The following is a 21960-nucleotide window of genomic DNA, read 5'->3' as shown; positions in this document are numbered from 1 at the left end:
TCAAGTTAAGTTTAATGGAGGCACAGAGACAAACGCGTTAGAGCGTGCTGTCCACGAACTACGAAAAAAGCAGCAACAACGGGCAGAAGGTAAACTCAGTAAATTCATTTGCATATGGGTATTTGTACAATACATTAATGCTGTTTGCTCTCTATCAAATCGCTCACACACACGAATATCGATGCGGTTTTTTTATTAGTCCGTTTATACAAACTTTTTATGGCCCCTGTGGCCTATGTTTGATCAGGAGCAAAACATACAAACGAACATTTGATTTATGTCGCTTTAATTAGCCAATTTCAATTTGTATTCAATTAGCTCACCTTTATTGGGGCACTCGCACAGCCACAGAATGAAATTGCCGCTAAAGTACAGACATGTGATGCGAAAATGTACCTAAATTGCATATTAATGGGCGGATGAGTAATATTCGATTTTAGGTCAAGGCTGGCTAGTGAACTTATTTGCCAAAATAATCACATATTCTGTTCTAAAAGTATATCTAAACTTAGGTTCTGCATAACATATGTGAAACTATTAAGCTCCTTCAATTAACTTGTCATTCTAGAATGAAGTCATAAAGTTCTCAAGCAATTGGCTAGGAATCTCCAACATTTTTATAAGTAACCTTCCTTGAAAAGTATGCTATAACAAGAGCCATGATATGGCAATCTGTTAACATAAATCAGGTAAAACAAGCCAACGCCTTCGCAAATTGCGATTCCCAATTAAATCGGCGATCGCTATTCGGGATTACGTTGCCAATGGCCGTAATGAAAGAGCGGACCTGGCCGGCGCTCTATAAAAATGCCCAATGATTTCACACAAAACGATAACAGCAACAACAGCAGCGAGGTAATTTCATATCGAAATCGTGTTCTATCCGCTGCCGCAAAGTATTAATTTAAAAGCCAAAAACGTGTTTCACGCTAAGCGCCTCAAAGTGGACGATTGTGGCCCCTCGTCATCCTTCTACCCAAGATCATTCAATCCGGCTTAGGTAGAGCATTCTGTACCCTGGTTAAAAGGTATTTAAATATTTGATCAACTACAACTTGAAAGTTATTATTTTTGATCATTTTTATGAAGAATTTATTAACAGGCAAATATATTGTAATGTGCAGAACTCTTCTAGATTCTTGTTTCTAAAACAAACGAATTTCAAGCTCCAAATACTAAAGGACCTTTAGATAAGCTAGGGTATTCCAATCTTCGTCTCTTCCCTAACATTCCATTCCTGGGTGTTATTGTTTTTGAACCGCCGTTGGGGCTTTTGGCATTATATCATCGCCGTCTTTGCCGGGTCTTTGGATGGGGGGTTGCCAGGCGAACACAAATCCTCCCACTCCCAGCTGGCCACGATCTTGGAGCACTTCCGCCATTCGGACCTGCACAAGTGGCGAGCGAAGACGCTTCTTAATGTCCAATTGCATATTACGAGTCTTAACGGCTCGGTGCGTGTTTGTGGGCCACTTGAAATACGATTCAATTTCGCAATGAGTGACGTATGTGGAGGGGCGGCAGTGAGGCGCCCGTCCATATGCATAATGGTTTATTTTATGCTATATACGTACATATGCTTAGTTATGGTCGGCCTGTTTATAGTGATGTCATACCATTTATGGTTCATATTTCAGTTAGACGACGTGATTATTCTCCCCCTCCTCACCACCCTGCCAGCCGCCCGTTACACTTCAAAATTTATTCAGATTTTCGAGAATTATTGGTGTGCATATTGGAAACTCACTCACGTCGCATTGAGTCAGTGACTTCGACTGGTTTTTTTTTATCGCTTTACATCGCTGCCAGTGGGGCACACAATTTAATTTAATAGCGGGGTTATTAATTTGTATTGTAATTGATTAATGGCAGTCGCAGATCAAACTCGAAGCCCTTGGAGCGAATAAATTGGAAACTACAGTGGAAGTTATGAGACAAGAACAACTTTGTGATCTACGATTATTAAAGTTTTTACACTTTTTATCAGTTTTCTTAAGAAAGCTTGTGGAAAATCAACTTAATTCGCCTTCAAACCAGTTTCTTTGGGATATTACCTTCTAAGAAGGTTACTCTTTTGAGGCTCTACTGTACCATGCCCAAAACATTTTCGTTTCGTGAACAAATTAACGCCCACGCAGCTTTCCCTAGACATAAAACCCAACCAGAGTCAAGCGTAAAGAAGCAGCTCGTGAACCATCAGCAGAGTTCTCCATGGTTCGGCATGGCATGTGGCACTTTTCCCCAGCTCCAACTCCAGCCGCTCCATCGACACATGCTCATCCCAACAGGAAAAACTAACGGATGCCATTACCATAAACAGCCTATGCTGACCTTCATTGCAATCAAACAGAGCTGAGGTTGTGGTGCCACTTCTACTGCTACTTCAGAGGCTGCTTCTGGCGGTGCTACCAAAATTAGAAGCTGCTGCTTCGGAACAGCATATTGTGGTTCGGGAGCAGGTTTGGTTCGCTTTTCCCTCGCTGCACAAGATCATCGCACGTCTCCTGGCCTCCGATGTCAACTGCGAACCGCATGAATGGGAATGCAACCAGCCAGCTGCTGGGAGCCCAGGAACGTGACTGGAACGGATTTGGGGACAGGCCGAAAGAATGCCGCGGACCCTTGTGGGAGAAACTCTTTGAAATGCTCATGTCCTATGGTGTATCCCTGGGAAATGTGAAAATAAAAGAATGGAATGTGGGTGCTCTAGAATATGGATTTTCTTATCGGTTTATAACTATCAGGGAAAACTATTAAATATCCCCTGCAAATCCCATGAATAACACCACTTAGTCATCTTTAGAAACCCAATCCACCATCTTATAATAAATATCTTAAACCTTCCAGAGTCCAGAGAAGATTTACATCAAAGTGGTAGAACTCGAGCCAAAGATCACAGCACTTGGCGAGAATCTGGATGAATCAGTGCGCATGCAAAGGGAGCATGATGAAACCCTCCGCAATCTACAGGTGAGTCCATGCAAATCCTCATCTATCAACCACTCTGATACCCTTTAATATTCTTTGTAGAACCTGCCCGGCCCTATGGATGAGTTCGTCCAAAAAGCTGACAAACTGCTGGCCAGCAAGCGAATCAGTTCCGAACTCGTCAACGCCATGGCCGACACCCTCAACATCATCTGGCAGGACATCCTGAATCTTCTGCAGGATCGTCAGCATCTACTGATACTATGCACACAGTTCCATGACAAGATGACGCAGTGCTTCAGGAAGATGGATCAACTGGAATTGGCCTGCGAAGAGACCCTCAATCCGCCGGATGTGCCCCGTGTTCAAGAGTTCCTCAACAGATTTAAGCAACTAAGGATAGACATGCTCACTGGTGTGATGGCCGCTCTGAAGGATGGAAATGAACTCCTGGCTCAGCTGGAGGAGTTGGAGAAGCTGGAGACCCTCGATACAAGACCGGAACACATCAAGAGAGATGCCACGAGGGCTGTTCACCAAGTTCAGCAGTGGTTGGAGGCCCTACACGATCGGAGAAACTCCCTGGAACTCGCCTGGCAGACGAGGAAAACTCAAATGGAGCAGTGCCTGGCACTGGCTTTGTTAGGCAGGGAACTAGTCGATCTGGAGGCAGCTCTCCAACAGGCCAGGATGGAACTGAATACAATGTACAGTCTGGGAGAGTGTGAGCACACAGCCAATGAAATGCTCACCAAGTACAGAGAATGGAAACAACAGGCTCTGCTCCTCCGGGATCGAGCTCTCAAGATCACGAGAGCGAAGGAGAAGGTACAATCCGCAGGCCACTTCACCGAGGATGATGCATGTGCTCGTGCCTATGCGGTTTTGAGTGGCTGCACGGAGCACTTGGATCTGGTGGATCAGCGGGAACACTGGCTACATCAGTCAAGGGAGTTCTTTGCCAAGGCTGAGCACACCTTGAGTGTCCTGGAGAAACTCGAACTTGAGCTGACTAGCGTGAAACTGCCTCCCCATTCCCCAGAGAGCTATGCCATGTTCTCCAAAGTAGATCGCGATGTGCGAAACTTCACCGAGGAACCCTTACGTTTGGGTTACGGCATCCTCGACGAGGTGGGACGGACTAAGCCGGAGACTCTGGGTGTGAAGAGGGTTCTGGATGAGTTGGAGAACAGAAAGGTCTATATCCAAGGGATTTGTGCCAACAGCAGCGAGGATCAGCAGAAGGTGCAGCGGGCGTTGAGTGAATTCTTGACTCATCACAATGAGCTTTTGGCCTGGCTAAGAGCTTCCGGTCAACAGCAGTTGCAGCAAAGCGTGGATATGGGCCGAAATCTTCAGGAGGCCAAGCAGTTCCTTCTCCAGCATCACGAACTGATGCAGGATCTAGAGGTGCGTAGTGAACAGTTTTCGAATAATGATTTGAATCAAACTACCTATGAAAAGAAAATCACTATAGAATCATGGGCAGAGGAAAGTTCTATGAACGAAATGCTTTATAGAGATTACCTTTACATAGTTTGTTTGATTCAGGTGAGTCAGTGACCGATCAGAAAGATACATAGCATAAACTCGTTTATACAAATATCAAATTCTTATGACAAAAACCTCCTTGTTTACTCCCTAGATAAAAGGCGAACTGATCAACCTGCTACTGGAATCCATCAAAGTCCACCTGGAATCCTTGAGCCCTCAAGAGCGTTACGATGTAGACTCCAAGGCTGAATCCCTGCACAAACACTGGATCGAACTGAAGGACCTGGTTCTCAAGCGCGTGGACTATGTATCCATGCTGATAGACTTCTTCGAGTTGGCCAATGAGCTCTCCAGTCAACTGGACAACCTTCAGCGTCAACTGCAGCAAACTCCCGATGAGCACAAGCTGCAGTTCCTCCAGGCAACTTGGACAGGCATCGCAGGCACCTTCGGCGAACTGAAGTCCCGCGGACAGCGATTCATCAACTTAAAAGTCTGTATCGGGGGAGAGGAACTGCCACACTTCCTGCTAGTTCCATACATAAGTTATTTAATCTAAGTTTTGAGGAATTCTCTAATGTCAGGGCGGCGTTGTTTGGTTATGCATGCTGCACTCTGTTTATGCTTCATCTATGCTCGCAAAACTTTGCTTCCGAACAACTAACTGCTGACAGCTGGCGCATTTGCACGCTGTCCATCAGCTCCCAGAAGCAGCTTGCTGACGCGGCACAAACAACCGCGTAAAAGTTTGGCGAGATAGGGCATTCCGGCAAAGGAAGGGAGTTTAAGAAATAGCATACACTTTAGAAAAGTTTTTATTTTTTAAAGGCAATTAAACAAAGTGCTACATAAACCAAAATATCTTTTAGATATTTAAAACCTTGTTCCATTTCTCCTTTCGATATCCTCAATGATGTATTAGCTTTCTCCAGTTTTTTTTATAAAATATCTCTAATTTGCAGTGTATTTCTGTTTGCAACTCTCCTTTTGAATTTTGCCATCCCGCCCAGGGCCTATAAATTATAAACAATATGATTTGGTTAGCCATAAACATGTATTTAAAACGACAATGTCATTTCGCCCCATACGCGAACATAAAACCGGGAAGATGCGGCCAAACAGGCGCAGAAGAAGAAATTTTTGAAATTAGAAATTTCGCTCTTTGCGGAGATTCTGCTGCGAGTTTGGTGCGTCGAGAGTTGCTGGCTAGAGTCGACTCGACTCCGAGTCGAGTCCATAAATAAAGAAAGCAATTTGCGCTGCCGGGCTATAGATAGGTTGTATGGGGCTGGTCGGGTCGGTCGGATCTGGCCTGGACTCGCACAGAAGTGGCAGAAGGCAGCAGACCCTGGCCACAGTCAGTCACAGAAGCGTGCCACGCGCCGCCTTTTTCTCGGAAAATTCCCTTCTTGCTCGCGACAAAAACACAGAAGAGAAAACTACAAAAAAAATAATACAAAACACGACCAAAATCAAATAGAAATAAAAATAAAAATCATCTATTTTCCATGCTATTTTTAACGACGCGCTGCGCAGATTGTGGATCCATATCTCGAGACCAAATCCTCGGCACAGGCGGTGCAAGAGACGCTGAACGACTTCAGTAAGCGGCAGGTCGACGTGACGAGCAGTTTGGAGAATTGGACAACGAGCATTGCGGAGAAGCGAGAAGTCGAATATCTACTCGAGAAAGTCATGAGCGACAACGAGGAGGTGAGTGCGGGGATCGAGAGTTTTGAGTTTTGAGTTTAATTGCGTCTAGTCAGGATTTTATAATGCAAATATATATTTAGAAATTCGCATATTCTTAAAAGACTTTCCCGTTTCGAGGGAATTTCAAGTACAGAAACATGCCAATTAGATTATGAGAGGTCTCTATTTTATGGATTGTCTCTGCTTAATGGATTTTAGATCAAAGGATTGTGTCTTCTAACTAATTAGTAGTAGTTTGATACCCTACAAAAATATAAATATACTCAAGAAAAGTAATGATATAAACTTCTCTTCTAGACCGTGGCCAAGAGCACCCAGGTGGACACCCAGCTGTATCCCGTATTCACCTCCCAAAGTGTGGACTCGAAGCAGCTGCTGATCAGCACCCGCGAGAAGCTGACCAACGTGACCCAGGACATCGAAAGGGCGCAGGATGAGATCCAGCAACGCATCCAGACGACACTCAGCATACAGACAAAGGATCAGCCATCGCTGGCCAAGATCGAGCAGGTGATCAACAACCTGCGCATGCTGAAGGCCAAGCTGGATGGCATCAAGTACGACTATCGCACCTTGGTGGAGAGCGTGGTGCAGTTCCTGGAGAACATAGTGCAGCTGCGTCGCGAAATCGACGACTACTTCGCCAGGCAGCAGAAGGAGCCTGCTTCCGGCGCGGATCGCAGCATTGCCGAGCACGAGAAATTCCGCGATCAGTGCATGGATAAATTTAGATCGCTAATCACACAATCCGAACTGCTGATCGATCGGGTGCGCGTACTGGAACCGCCGGGAGCCCGGGAAATCGACACCGATCGTATATTGAAGCTGCTCGAGAACCTGCGCCTTCACTTCGAGTCCAACAGCAGTGCCCGCATGTCGACTCTGGAGCGTCTGGAGAAGATCGAGCAGTTCCGCTCCGATCTCGAGGACATCGATCGCAGCCTGGACAGCGTTAGCCAGCAGCTGCACGAGATCAACAACCAGAGCGTCGACAGTCTGGCGGCGGCCAAGACCACGTCGCTGGCGTTCGAGTATTTTGAACGGACCATAGAGGTGAGTGAACTCCCGGCGAGCGGTTTATTGAGGTGGGTTAGGATCGCTCGGATGGGGCGATGTGTGGAACTATTTATTTGATTGGGTAAACATATAGCCACAATGTGAAGAAGTGCAGTGGTTCTATAGATTATATACTAGCTTGAAATCTACAGAAGAATATTAGAAAATCAGCAATAACAAAATGCCGTTGAAGAAAACAACATGTATAGAAAAATAATCAATGATTGGCTTGATGAAAAATAATTTATTGAGCGAGCAGTTTTACATATTTTCTTTAATGAAGACACCACACGACGCTGAACAGATTTCCCATAGATTTCGAGTTGACTTTTGATGGGTTTAAAATTATTGAATGATCTAATTCCATTCTAGTGTTCAATGCCCAGGCAATTGAAATCAACGCGCCATCAGCGACGCTGGGGCCAAACAGCCCACACGATCGAGGTAGCCATAGGCATGGATATATATCCATCCATAGAATAGATATATAGATACAGACCGGATCGATCCCTGCATGCGAGCAGAGCTGTGTTGCCTCTTTATTTTTGCATCACTTCCCGGTTACCCTTTTGGGTGGCCACCCATCCAAGTGGCAGCCCCACAACATTCATCAAATTTCCAAATAGGAAACGACGACGCACTGCCGGGATGACATTTCGAAAATATCGCAACTTTCAAAATGTTGTCGCTGTCAGCGGCGGGCGATGGGCTTTAGACAGACGGCGGCAGCTGTCGTTAGTTTGTAATTAAAAACTCTGGGCCAAATACATGAAATACATCTCAAAGATACGGATACACCAGATATACAGCCGGCCAGCAGCAGCAAGAAACCGAAACAGAAACACATTCAGACCACTTTGCATTGCACTTCTATTCGCTGTTGGGCATTTGCTGTTATAAATCGCTTCTGGCGTTCCAATTTTTATGACCAACTAAGCCAAAGACCGAATGGTTATGGAGGTGCACGGAGAAAAAAAGAACATTTTTGAACTAAATATTTCCCTTTCAAGAAAACCAATTATAAGTCAGTCTAAAAGTATGTTAAGAATTATTTCATCTCTCAAAAAATTCAGTTATTTCTTAAATTCATAATTTTTTACTATATATTCAGAAAGCTTTTGAAAATTTTGCTCTGTGTAGAAGAATATATTCCCGCTTGGCTGCACCTCGCCTAGACACACTGCGTTTTAGTTGCTGGCTAATGGGTTAATTCTCTGGCGATATATGTATATTTTTGGCTGTCTCTAAAGATTATCACATCACTTTTCCCGCCCACACATACAGCTGCTCGAGAAGCGGATCGAGAAGTTTACGGAATCCACCAGCCAACAGCTTTTGATTAGCAATCCCGAGAGCGAGCGGTACGTCAAGGACGAACTGCGCAAACTCAACGACAAATGGCAGAGCTTCAAGGATCAGGTGAAGCAGAAACGAAAGAGCCTCAACCAGGCAACCGAGTTCTTCGAGGTGGTCGAAAAGGTGGGTAATAAAAAGCCTCATAAATTATCTTTAAGAACTTACAGTAAATTAATGATATGTCTTAATATTATGTCTTCCATTCACAAAGCTTTAACGATTTCCTTTTCATTTCTAAATTATAAATCAACGAATATTAACCATAAACTATATAAATAGCTAACACTGATGAGACATGTGTTGATTTAATCATAAACCTATTCCCCAGATCGACGCGGAGTACCGTGAGATTAGCTACTTCTACACCAGCGTCTCGAACAAGGTTCCCTACCTCCGCGATTCCGTAGAGGCCGGCAATTTGGTCAACGATATCGAGAACTATGTGACCAGCAGGGAGACTGCTTTGCGCTCCAAGTTGGACAGTGCCTCGCAATGTGCCCACGACATGAACAAGGTCTCGTCCCTGTACAACGACGTGATGAACATCTTCCAGTCCTTCATCAAGCTGAAGATGGATATCAATGTGGTGCAGGAGAGGCTAAAGCACGAACAGCGCCAAAAAGAACAAAGGGAACGGGAGGCCCGTGATCAGGCGGAAAGGGAGAAGGCTCTTAAGGAAGCTGAGGCCAAGGAAAGGTTGTTCAGGGAGGAGCAGACGCGCCAGGAAAACCAACGACAGCAGGCGGCCATTGAGCAGGCCCAAAGAGATTTGGCAGCCAGGGAATTGGCTCTAAGGGAGCAAGCTGTCCGCGAGGAGGAGGCCAGATTACAGGCCATCAGGGAGCAGGCTACAAGAGATCAACTGGCCAGGGAGCAAGCTGCCAAGGAGGAGGAATTACGAATCCAATCCCTCAGAGAGATTGCCCGAAGGGAAGAGGAAGTGCGCCTTCAGAACAAGAGGGATGAGGAAACCCGCATACGTCGGGAAGAGGAGGAACGTTTCCGCAGGGAGAACGAATCTCGATCGAAGCGCGAAGAGGAGGCCCGCATCCAGCGTGAGGAGATCACTAGACTGCAAACCCTTCGTGATCAGGTGGATCAGCAGCGCATTGTGACCGAAAACATCCGAAAGGACATTCAGGTTAACTCCATTTTCACCGAACTGCGCTATGCCTCCCCGCTGTTCGTTCGTCCCCTAAAGGATGCAGTTACTCGTGAAGGAGATCGTTTCGTCTTCGAATGCGAGGTTACGGGCACTCCGGAACCCGCTGTGGAGTGGTTCAAGGATGGCATCAGTATCCAGAATAACTCCGACTATAAGACTACCTTCGATAAGGGAATCTGCAGATTGGTGATTGAGGAAACCTTTGCTGCGGACTCAGCGCGTTTCAGTTGCCGTGCTTCGAATCTGGTTGGAACCTGCGATACCAATGCCACTTTATCCGTTCGGGAAAATGCCACTGAAGTCCAATTGGTTCCACCAAGAATCCTACGTTTCTTGGAAAGCGGCAAGGCCACTGAGGGAAGTTCCTTCCAGTTTGCTTGCGTTGTGGCCGGAGTTCCTTTGCCGACGGTTCAGTGGTTCAAGAATGACAAGTGTATCGACGATTCCCCGGACTACGTCATCAGCTACAACAATGGAGAAGCGACTCTGAAGTTCGAGGAGGTCTTCTTGGAGGACGATGCGGTGTACACTTGCAGCGCCTCAAATCCAGCGGGTATTGAGCATTGTTCGGCTTCTCTGATTGTGGAACGTAAGTGGAACCCAACTAGCTATACAAATCTTCTGTTATACATCAAATCGAAAATTACGTTTTGATATTCTAATTTTAGCTCTGGAGCCCACAGAGCTGCCCAGCTTCAAGGTTCCCCTGTCGAATGCCATGGCTCGAGTGGGCCAGAAGATCAAACTGGAGGCCATCGTGGGCGGAATTCCCAGGCCAGAAGTCTACTGGCTGCACAACGGCAAACCCTTCCAGCCCCGTGATTCCAAGGTGAGTTCGATGGCTGCTTTTCTTTAATTCTAAGGGTAAAAGTCCCATAATTTATACTTTTTACTGGAAATATTTATAAGTTCATACATATATTCGAACTTTTCTGATAGATCGTAATTTACCAAATTTATTTATACACTTTTCTGGAAATGATTTGGTTTCTTGATCTTTTGGCAAGTCGGCCAATATTTTGTCTCCTTTTGGGATGCATAAATTATAATAAAAAGACAAAGTGTTGACGTATTATTTTCAAGGAATTTGAAAACAATTAACCAGAAAACTCAATTCTTTCAGCCAGATGAATACAAATATTGAAAAATTAGTTCACTATAACAATTTTTCCCTATGTTTCCACTCTAAGGCAATATCTGGCGGAAAATTCAGCATAAATATGTTAATTTAATTTGATTTTTAAAAGGAAACCCCCAAAGATTTCCGCCGACTTTCTCCCGAGTGTTCGCGATCAGACCCCCCTGCCAAGGGTAAACAAATTGGAAGGCATACCACCTAGTCCAATTCCCCCAACTGTCTGGCTATTGACCATTTCCATTATATACACAGAAACTTTGTGTATACTAGATACCGAATGAAAATCTTTGGCTGGAAAACTGAGATATATTTCTATATATTTTTGTGCGGTGGGCGTTGCATGTGTGGTTTGGACTCTAAATACTCGTAGTTCCAAAATTCGAAAAGAAATGGTCTGTCTGACGTCAGTCACGCATTATTCCCCTCGCCTGCGGAATGATGATCGTTGGTCAAACAGAATTCAAGGCGATCGTTTTGAAAAGACGCCAACGCACTTTGCGGACAGATAGTGCGCTGCATAAGTTGGCTATATGCTATAGCCGCCATAATATAATATCTAATAGCTGCAGTTTTTGGCAGCTCCCCCGTGCAACGAGCCATGCGAGCGTGGCAAATCCAATTCACCACAGTCAGGCCAGGCAATTTGTTTATTGTGGGCGCCAACATTGTGTATACAAATGTGCGCAGATATATGTTTGCAGATTTTCATTTTCATATTCGAAATATAAAAGCGAAAACGAAAATCTGGCGAAAATTAAGAAGTGATTTCATTGGCCGCACTTTTAATTGCAGCCGTCGTCGGTCGTTTGACAAAACATGATCTCACTTCTATTTGATGGATTGAGCCAATTCAATTACAGAAACTCTCTGATTGTTCTCCATTCGACCGTTGAACACCTGAACTCAGGTGCTTCCTGCAATTTGGGGCAAAACAAAGATCATTTGTTGTGGCAAAATAAACAAAGTGCTCGTGTCTGCCCCTCCAAGCCGCCGGATGTGCCTCATCCGCGCACACACACACGCAGACACTCGTAAATAAGATTTAAATCGGTGGTGTAAAAAAGAAGGAAAATTTAATTGCAAAAAAAGCACAAAACTAGAACGAGCCGAAAGCATTCAAAATCCACCACATTTCGATTGGGGTGTGGTGAATACCGAAACCCAAACTGACTTGACTTTCCGTGCTTTTCTCTGTACTTTCAGTACGAATACGGCCGCGTAACGCTGATAATCCCGCAGGCTTATCCCAACGACGCCGGATCCTACGTCCTGAGCGCCAAGAATCTAGCTGGCGAGGCCTATACCAGTTGCAACGTGATAGTGAAAGGCCGTCTGCCCAACGAGACCTCCGATTCCGAGATGGCCAGTGATATTGAACCCATCAAGCCCGCCGTTCATCTGCCCCTGAAGGACGTTTCCATATTCGAGGGTAAGCCCGTGAGGCTTGACTGCGTGATTGTGGGTCAACCCGAGCCCGAGGTCATCTGGTATCATAACGAGCGACCTGTCAAGGAATCCGCCGATGTTCAGTTGCTCTTCCAAGGCGATAGATGCTCGTTAATCATCCAAGAGGTTTACCAAGAAGATGCGGGGCACTACAAAGTGGTGGCCATAAATTCAGCTGGAGAAGCTTCCAGTAGCTGCGAACTCAAGGTCACCCCTCTGAATCAAGCTGAACCTGCCACTCGGGCCCAGGCGGAGAGGCAATCACTGCCCAAGGATTCACAGCCCAAGTTCGAAAGACTTCTATCCGATGTTCTGGCTGATGAAGGCGAGCAAGTAGTCCTTGAAGTCCAGGCCAGTGGTGATCAACCCTTGACAGCCCAGTGGTTCCTGACCAACAAGGAACTCCAGCTCGATCAGAGGATTACCACCCAATCCGACTCCGAGCTGGGAATCTTTAAACTCATCCTGAACAATGTGAATGCCGAGGACAAGGGAGTCTACACCGTAAAGGTCACAAACCCAGCGGGAGATGCCAAGTGCTTTTCGCATCTCATCGTGAAGTCTGTGAATGCTCCTGAAAACCGTAGAAGCAGCCAATCCTCCGTAGAAATCCTAGATCGACATCAGTGCCCCGAATTCAAAGAGCTGTTCAGTGACAAGCAAGGTGAAATCGATGATGTGATCAAGTTCGAGTGCATTGTGAAGGGAAAGCCTACACCCAAGGTCCATTGGTTCTTCAACGACCAACCCGTTCATGGTCATAATTTCCTGGTCTCCACAAGCGGAGAGCGCCAAGTGTTAACCATCCAGAAACTAACCCATGATGCCGTAGGCAAGATCAGCTGTGTAGCGGAAAACGAGGCTGGCAAAGCGACTTGTGTGGCTTTCCTGAATATCCTTGGAAGTGGACTGCCCGCCTCTAGTGAAGTTCAAACCATGAGCCAGGAGCACAACACGGAGTCATCCAGGGTCACCATCAAGAAGCAAACCTTTACCACCACCTCCACCTCGCAAGTGAATTCCTATGAGGGAAATGCCCCACAAACCGAGGTCCATCACTCCTCCGCTCACATCGATCAATCCCTGAAACAATTTGGCCAGCAAAGACCCGAGATCGTAGAGAGTCATCACTACGAGGAGCTGCACAAGAGCAAGGAGATGAGCAGTCCCAGCGTGCAGCAGAAGTCTTTCAGCTTCATACAATCCAGTGCACCCAATGGTCAATCTGCCGTCGCCATACCCGACTCACCCACTCGCCTCAGGCGGGAGATTGCTCCCAGATTCACCACTCCACTTAGCGGAAAGATCGTAGATCAAGGCTCCGATGTCAGCATGGAGGCCATATACGATGGCTTCCCTTCGCCCGAGATCAAGGTGGAGAAGAACGGAGGTCAGCTATTCGAGGATGCCCACACCAAGATCTCCAACAAGTGCAATCGCGTCACCATCGAGCTCAAACAGGTGGGCGTGGCCGATGCGGGACGATATGCGGTGACAGCCTCCAATACAGTGGGACAGTCCACCAGCACAGCGGATTTGGTCGTTAAAAGTGAGTATTTCAAGGAGATTTTTAGATATATTTTGGGGAATATTTTAAGGTTTAAATTTTTACTAAGATTTAATGAAATAAGATCTCAATATTTGGAATATTTACGGTCCATTTACTTAAAGGAATTATTTGAAATTTTCCTGGGAAACACATTAAATCTTGCAAAAACGGAAATAATTTTGTTTAATGGCGACCGCCGCTGTCTGCGACCTAATTTAACCTATCATATTACCACCACCCCCAACTGTATTTTTTATGAAATCAATTTCCCAGAATTAAATGAACTAAAAAGCTGGCGAAAAGTGTTCACAAGTCTAAAAAACCACATACACATGTTCCCTGCAATAGGCCCTATATCATATGTTGTCTGTCCGTCTGTCCATGCGCCACATCAATCAGCGGAGAGCATTAAAGTGTCATTGTCGAGGGAGGAGGGGACCGTCAATAGATCTCCAAACGTCAATGCCTCGAATGCCGCCTGAATGCTACCCCAGAAGAATATTGATGAGTTTTTAGTGGTCGAAGGGGGTTGGAGGATGATTCTCGGGCTATTGCTATTGCTATATTGTTTTTGTTTATATTTCAATCTTTTCTGTTGGCTGGTGCCCGGGTGAGGGAGCATCTCTTGGCCAATGCAAAAGATTTTCTTACACAAATTTATAAATATTCTTTGGCAGCCGTGGGGGTGGTGGCAACGGGATGTGGATGTGGATATGGTTGTGGATTGGGGTTGGGGCTGTGGGATAATGTCTGCAATTATTATTATGTAAATCGCGTTGAAGACCGAGATCGTTTATTTACTCGGGCTGTTTGCAGATTTGTCGCTGCCTGCAATGTGTGTTTGAGATTATTTTTACTGCCTGTCGGCTGTCTAAACGAATTATTCATTATGGCCGATTATTGGGACGGCTGTTCAAGTAAATTATTCAGCCACGAATCTGTTGCAATGACACACAAAGGCTGATATTTATGTTCGCATATGCTAAAGCTCATTGTTTGAACTTCTTTTCCCCGAATTTTAGAGACCATATTCCCGCCTGTCTTCGGCCGACGACTGCAGGCTCAGGTCAGCAAGAAGGGCGAGAAGCTGATCATGGAGGTGGAGGTCACTGGGCTGCCGGAGCCCACAGTCACTTGGCTAAAGGACGAGAAGCCATTGAAGGATGCTGGCATCTCACAGCATCGCCTGCTGGCCCAGGGCAACTCCTACAGGCTGATCATCGAGAAAGGTAACTATGACTAAATCCACCATTAATGAATCGGAATCTATATATATGTTTGTGTTTTTGGAAATTTTACTTTCGAATTTTCTTTCGAAACTAGCAAAATAGAAAGGAAATGACAGCCAAATGGCAGCACAGCCAAATTGTTTACTTAACCCACATTTTTGCAATGTTTAATTTATCGATCATCAGCACTCAAAATGTTTTTGCAAACATCTATAGAGTTTAGTCAAAACATGTTTATATAATATAAGTTTAATTGCCAGTAGTCCTAGGCATTTTATGAGTCTTTAAAAAAGTTGGTCTTTATTCTTATTTTATATATATATTTATATATATTTCCTTAGCGCAAACCTCGGACTCTGGCAAGTACATGGTACGTGCCACGAATGCCGGAGGTGAGGCCAAGAGCATTGCCGACTGCGCCATCCTGGAACCATCGCCGGAACGCATGCAGGAGGTGGTCAAGACCATTGTCTATGAGACGGGTCCCGTGGCTCCGTCCAGCGAATTCAAAACCGAAGTAAGTGTGCATGTGCTCAATATCTAACCACCGACTACTATGCATTATCCTCCACGACCACCTTCAACTCTTTCAATCTTCTCCGATCTATTCTATCTCTTCTTTTCGACTCTGTTAACTTACTTTAATATCGATCAATATAATAAACCAAACTTTTGTGAATTTTCTCCTCTCATGATGCCAACGTCGTTCGTTCTTTCGTTTCGCTTTGCTCATTCCACGGGTTCTCCACACTCCATCATCTCACAAAAATACACTGAAACAGATTCAGGTGCAGAATCAGATTCAGATTCCGAATCAAAACAGCGAAAACCAACAGTCGTACCAGAACAGTCAGACCGAAGTGACCAGTGCCAATGATCTCCACGGTCTGTCCGAGTCGAAAGTGATCACTGAGCATCGTTGCACCACCGAGGCAACCATGCGTCTAGAGCACAAATCGAACTACCTGGATCTGCCCGAGTTGACCGCGCGCCCCAAGACACCAACCACAAACGATACTATCACCATCACCACGAACACTGCCACTGCCAGCATGGATCAGACAGATCAGACACAACCTAACGCCAACACCACCAAAGCCCCACCGCCAGTGCCACCCAAACCCTGTACACCAGTGGTGGCCACCACCTACGGCCAACAGCAGCAACCACCGCAGACGCTGACCAGCACCAGATACGAGCAGAGCGAGCACAAGTCCACCACCACGTCCTCATCGTTTGACTACTTCAAGAAGATCGATGAGGAGACCGTGACCCAACGACCCAAGCCACTGGCCTTCAAGCCCCTGGAGACTGTGGTGCGCCAACCTAAGGCTCAATCTCTGGCGGAGGAACTAAGGAGTCTTAACCTGATCCCAGGAGATGCCCCGGAGTTCTGTTACTCACCGAAAACCGAAAGAACCGAACCTAAGGTACCACTAATCACTGAAAAGATCAAAATACTTTCCGAAGTGCAACCGAAGGAGCCACCACCACAAGGTGGAGTACCAGTCTTCCCTCCACCTTTGGGTCTTCAAACTGTCCAACACGAATCCACAACGACTAAGGAGGTGAAGGTGGAGTATGGACAACCGATTGTGAGACCTGCTGCGGTTTTGGCCACTCCTGCTCAGCAGAATCCGCGTTCACCCTCACCCAAACCCTCAGCCGAAGGAGTGGCCATGTCTAGGCTATGGACACCCACTGGAGTTACTGGATACACCAGCGATGTAGAGCAGAAATCAGAAAAAACAATGATCTCCAAACTGGCCACACCAACACCAACCAAGGAGCTAAACGCACCCTTCCTGGTTAATCAGATAGTGAAGAGCATTCCGCCAACGACAGCAGCTCCTGTCACGCACGTGGTGAATGTGGAACTGGAACCTGGGACACCACCAGAGATTTGTTTTGCTCCCAAGGTAGAGGAAACCCGCCGACGTTCTTTGGTGGAGAGCATGGAGCAGAAATTGGAACAGAATTTAATCCAAGGACCCAGTAAAGTCCTGCCCCATTCGGTGCCCACCTTGACACCAGTCACTCCTCCACATGTTCAGACGAAACCTTTGGGTAACTCCACCTACAGACCACCACCTCCTGTTCTGCCCACCCGATTGGGACTGTACGAAAGCGACTATGAGAGTGATCGCTACAAGTACAGTGGCAGTGAGTCGGATGTGGAGCCCGGTATTCGCAGCCAGCCACAGCAGACCACCACGGAGACTTCTTTCAAGTCCAGTGGTTACACAGCTGACACAGAGGAGCATTCGAGCTATCGCAAGTCAGAGTCAAGTTATTACGAAACTAAGTCATCATCCACGATGGGAACTGCACCGCAGCAAACCCAATTCCCGAAGTTGCAGCCTGAGCCCCCGGCACCGGTTTACTTCACCCCGAAGCCACAGCCACAGCCGCAGGCGCAACCTCAGGTGCCGCCACAACCGAGTTTTAGCAGCCAGGAGGCGAAGGTTCGCATTAGATTTTTCTCTGTGTCTATCTGTGTGTCGTTTCTATTGTCGTTGTTCATTGTCGTTGTTGCTAGCACCTGGAGCTGAAAGGCAGCTTACACTTACACCAGCCAATAGCCTCTGTGTCGTTGTTGTTCTTACTAGCTAACTGGCTAACACCCAAGCCCCGAGAAACACACCAATTAATCACTAAGCTCCTTAATTATCATCCACATTTTACATTCTAATTAACTTGAAAGATGTCTTAATCAATAAAATATTGAAGAGAACTTTCAAGTGTTAAGATTTCCCATTCGTTCATTTGATTGATGCTTCATTTGCCCTTCTCTAACCCTAACTATCAACCTAATCGAGTTAAGCATTCGCCTGATATCTAAGCCCGTTCGTTAACTCACATTACCCTTTGTGTCTAACTTAATTCAAAGTTAACTCCTCATTAATATTGTTCTCTATCTCCTTAGGACTACAAGTACACCTCCTCGAGTATGACCAGCAACTACTCACACAATATGCAGAGCAGCAGCAGCTCCTCCCATCACGAGACCAAGTTCTCCTCGACGACAGCTCCACCACCAGTAGTTACCTATCCCAGTCCCATTCCTGCTCAAAGGAAGACCCCAGCGGCGGAGTTCAGTGACTATAGCAGTGAGATTGATGAACGCTTCCGTTCCGTGTCGCGAGCCAACGAATCCGATGCAGAGATCAAGGGTTACCGAGTGGTGTTCCCACCCACACCCACTCCTCGCACAAACTTAGCCACCAATGGCCACAAGTCTCCAGTGGTGGTGATTACTCCCTCGCCCATGGAGTTTGAGCCTACTCCCCAGGAGTTGGGTAGCCAGTATGGCAGGCCTAAGTTTGAGCCGATTGGCAGGGAGATTCGCCATGAAATCAAGACGGAGAGTAGCTCCAAGCAGTCCAAGTTAAGCCAAAGCCAACAACAGAGTCAGCCCGTCTTCAAGCCCAAGCCTGTGGCCGCCAAGTTCATTGCGGCAACCCAACAACAACAGCAGCCACAGGCCACCGCCCGTCCGACCATGTACTACAATGCTGTTGCTGGAGCTCCGATGCACCTAGCCAAGGTTGCCACCGAGACGAAGAACGTGATGCAGATGCACGAGTCCACGGAGAGTTCTCAGCGGGTAGTTAATATGCAGCAAACGAAGAGGATTATACACTTTGACAGTCCGCAGGAGCAGAGGGATCAACAGATCCTGGAACCCTTCCCCTACAGCCCCGCCCAAAGTCGTACTCCTTCGAGGCAATCCCATCTGCCACCTCCGGCCACACCCACTAAATTCGTGCCCGGCGAGTTCCGGGAGAGTGATTACGAGAGTGAGATTGAAGGAGCCCGAATTCAACCTCTGTGGTCACCCTACGGAGATGGTTTGACTAAAGGTTTCAGGCGAGTGGCACCACCTCAAGGAGCGGGTAGATCCTGCAGCCTGCCACGAACCTACGAAAGGGTGTTGTCACCCATGGAATTCGATAGGGGTCCTGAAATGCCCAGCAAAATTCACGTGGATATTAATACCTTGAAGAAGGAGCAACGCGGCGGCAGTACAGTGACCACTCAACATCGTACACAATCCTTGAACAGGAACTCCACCATGAGGCAACAGCAGCAACAGCAACAGCAGCAGCAGTCCATGGATCAGATTGATAGGGCCGGAACTTTGCCCCGCTACGGTTATAGTTCCCTTCAACAGCAGGCCGAGAACCAGGGCCGTCGCATGGGTTCTACCTTCCTCCAGAAATCCCATCAATTCGTCGATGATGTCAGCAGGGAAGTCAGGAGTTCTGCCTCGAACGGCATCCGTCCGGGCTTCAAGAGGGCTCCCAGCGAGGGCAGCAGCCAGCAACCTCAGGCCTACCGGGATGAGTCGCGCGTCTCTCAATACGGTAAGTGACCGCCTTTCATTGAGTCCTCGGACTAAGCCCGCAGTAGAGATTTGGAGCTAGCTCCCCTCATTTGAATTGGTATTTTGAGATTTGAAATTTGAAAATGGAGAATTCGGTTGAATTGGTTTAAGAAATTTGCATTCGTTTTATACCAGACCTTAACTAACCCTTTTCAACTTTCATATTATTTATCATTTTGATTAATTAAAGTTTTTATATTATTTTAAAGGTTAAAAACATTTACTCATTATCCAAAAGTATTTATTTATTGTTTATATTTATAATTTGCTAACCCCTATGAGTTATACTTTGAATTCGAAAAACATATTTATCTTTAAGCATTTGTTTGTACATATTCCCGACCATCTGTGATCAGTTCGTTACCACCTAAGTATTATTTACATTTTTTATTTGCGGATAAAAAGCTTCTATAACGAAACCCAATCATTAAGTTAAACTCTTTATCGAATATGTTTGTCTGTAAACCGTAATCAGGAACCAAATGCGTCGACCCCAATACCGGTTTAATCTATTTCAAATACGATTTCGGCTATGAGTTTGGCATCCTGTTTCCCGGCGAGGGTCACAAGTTTGTCAATAGCCAGTGGAACAGCAGTGGCAACAGCAATAGCAATGCCAAGCCAATCCAAAACGGACGTCACTCCCCATACCCATTGAAACTTCCACCCGGAAACGAACTGGTGATACCCGTTCAGCATGAGAGATCCTCTCAAGGTTACAGTTCCGACAATGAGGTGCAGCGAAGGAGCCAGGCCAGAAATTGGTCCAGTACCAGGCCAATGGCACCACGGACTGTCAACAGCCAGAAGCGCTATAGCCTGCCCAGTTGCCATAGCCTCGATATCCACCTGGATCGCCTCCATGCCCAGGCACCTCGGCTGCCGCCGGATCAGATGATCCGCACAGGTACTGACAGACGGCTGTCACCCGATGAAAGCCATCAATCAGAACGGCTTAACGCTATCACAAACGCTATTGATGTTGTCAATTAGTCTAGGACAAGTTTATGTTGTGATCACGGTTGTCGCTTTTTATATATATTAAAAATTAGTACAAAAGATATAAACTTATAGTAAGAAGTACTAGAACTTGAAAGCTTCTTAAGAAGTTAAAGTTCTTAACAAACTCTACTGACGAAAGTATATATCTTTTGAGCTTAACAGAAGCAATCGTGGTCTTGTGCCCTTGTGATTAACCCACAAACGTCATCGGCAGTATCTTAAGTGTGTAAATAAGCAGGTCCTTTTGTTGTTGTTGTTGTCGTAACCCCAAGTCGAAAAGCATGCTAACCCAGAAACCCAGCCCGCTGCCTTGTTTTTGCATGAACAGTTTGTTTGCGTTCTTCGTGTTTAAACTTTAAAGTGAAACGTACTTCTAAGTGTTTGTGTTCCGTGCTTGCCGCGTGCTAATCCCACTAATGGATGCGCTTTGAAAACGCTGAGCCAGAGATTCTAATGGTTTCCCCACACTCCAGTGCCGGAACTGCCCAATACGGAGCCCGTCAATGCCCATCTGAGTCGCGATGAGCTGGCACAAAGGCAGCCATTATTCATAACGGTAAGTCAGAGTCATTAACCCAAGAACCACGTGATCCGCTCTTCGAATACTGAAAGCCGTAAATCTCTCTCGCTGCTCCTTCATTCCACTTAACTCCACAAATTCCAAATGCCGGACGGACGGACAGCCGCTGAAAGACATCGCAGTCGGAGTGGGAGGAACGGCGCGCTTCGAGTGCATTGTGCAGGCCCATCCGCAGCCGCAGGTCAACTGGACGCACAACGGCGGTCACTTGGAGTCGGGCAGCAGGCATTGCATCGAGTACCGGAATGGCGTGTGCCGGCTAACACTGCCGCAGGCCTATCCGGGTGAGTACGGCGGACAAGCAGGTCAACCAAACATGCACAGAACAAAACGGGGAACAATATCGACTGATATCTAAATCAGTTTTCGAAAGGATTTAGTAGTAGATAAAACCTCTAATCAAAATTGATTTAAATTGGAAAAGCATTTACTGAAATAGGATTAGTTTTTCCAACCCAATTTTGTTCTGTGTAACCCCAAATCGGGCCAGCTCATTAATCGTTTTACCTTCTCTCCTCCCCACTTCCTCCTGGAATGGCTGGCATCCTTTGGAATGGTTCGGAATCCGGCAGACGACAACGGCAGCTACGCCTGCACCGCCGTGAATCCCTTGGGAGCGGCCACCACCGGCGGAAATTTGACCGTTTCGAGCACAAACCGTGGATTTAGATACTAAGCTTGTTTAAACGCAACTATTATTATAATTTGCTTTATGATTTGTTCAATGCCAAAGTTTAGCCTTATTGTGTGTATGTACTCTCTGTGCCCGCGTCACATACTTTCTCCCCTATTGTTTTTCTGGGCTGAGGAGATTGGAAAACTTTCAGCCAAATTACACACTTTACATGCATACAACAGAGGAATATAGTATTACTTGTGTTTTTGTCGAAAATGAAATAAACAAATATTGAAACGAA

General features: G+C 46.2%; 1 protein-coding gene across 7 annotated transcripts in view; it reads left to right on the top strand.

Annotated features, from left to right (window-relative positions):
* Positions 1 to 21960, top strand: part of LOC108103601 (muscle M-line assembly protein unc-89) — a 29405-nt gene extending 7445 nt beyond the window's left edge. For 4 of the 7 annotated variants that reach the window (XM_017209131.2, XM_017209132.2, XM_017209134.2 and 1 more), the window contains exons 3-19: positions 2848 to 2970; positions 3031 to 4338; positions 4574 to 4915; positions 5959 to 6135; positions 6433 to 7188; positions 8476 to 8670; positions 8876 to 10301; positions 10381 to 10541; positions 12054 to 13845; positions 14868 to 15074; positions 15416 to 15591; positions 15857 to 17539; positions 18001 to 19441; positions 19937 to 20368; positions 20937 to 21019; positions 21147 to 21327; positions 21616 to 21960. In XM_017209131.2, coding sequence (XP_017064620.1) covers positions 2848 to 2970; positions 3031 to 4338; positions 4574 to 4915; positions 5959 to 6135; positions 6433 to 7188; positions 8476 to 8670; positions 8876 to 10301; positions 10381 to 10541; positions 12054 to 13845; positions 14868 to 15074; positions 15416 to 15591; positions 15857 to 17539; positions 18001 to 19441; positions 19937 to 20368; positions 20937 to 21019; positions 21147 to 21327; positions 21616 to 21719 — 10587 coding nt within the window. In that variant the 3' untranslated portion in view covers positions 21720 to 21960. The remainder of the gene's footprint in view (positions 1 to 2847; positions 2971 to 3030; positions 4339 to 4573; positions 4916 to 5958; positions 6136 to 6432; positions 7189 to 8475; positions 8671 to 8875; positions 10302 to 10380; positions 10542 to 12053; positions 13846 to 14867; positions 15075 to 15415; positions 15592 to 15856; positions 17540 to 18000; positions 19442 to 19936; positions 20369 to 20936; positions 21020 to 21146; positions 21328 to 21615) is intronic. The other 3 variants (XM_017209136.2, XM_017209138.2, XM_017209137.2) reach the window with 3 other exon arrangements.

The sequence above is a fragment of the Drosophila eugracilis genome, unplaced genomic scaffold (genome assembly GCF_018153835.1).
Source record: "Drosophila eugracilis isolate 14026-0451.02 unplaced genomic scaffold, ASM1815383v1 contig_2088, whole genome shotgun sequence".
In the NCBI taxonomy this organism is placed as follows: Eukaryota; Metazoa; Arthropoda; class Insecta; order Diptera; family Drosophilidae; genus Drosophila; species Drosophila eugracilis.
This window is presented reverse-complemented; position numbering and strand designations above follow the sequence as displayed.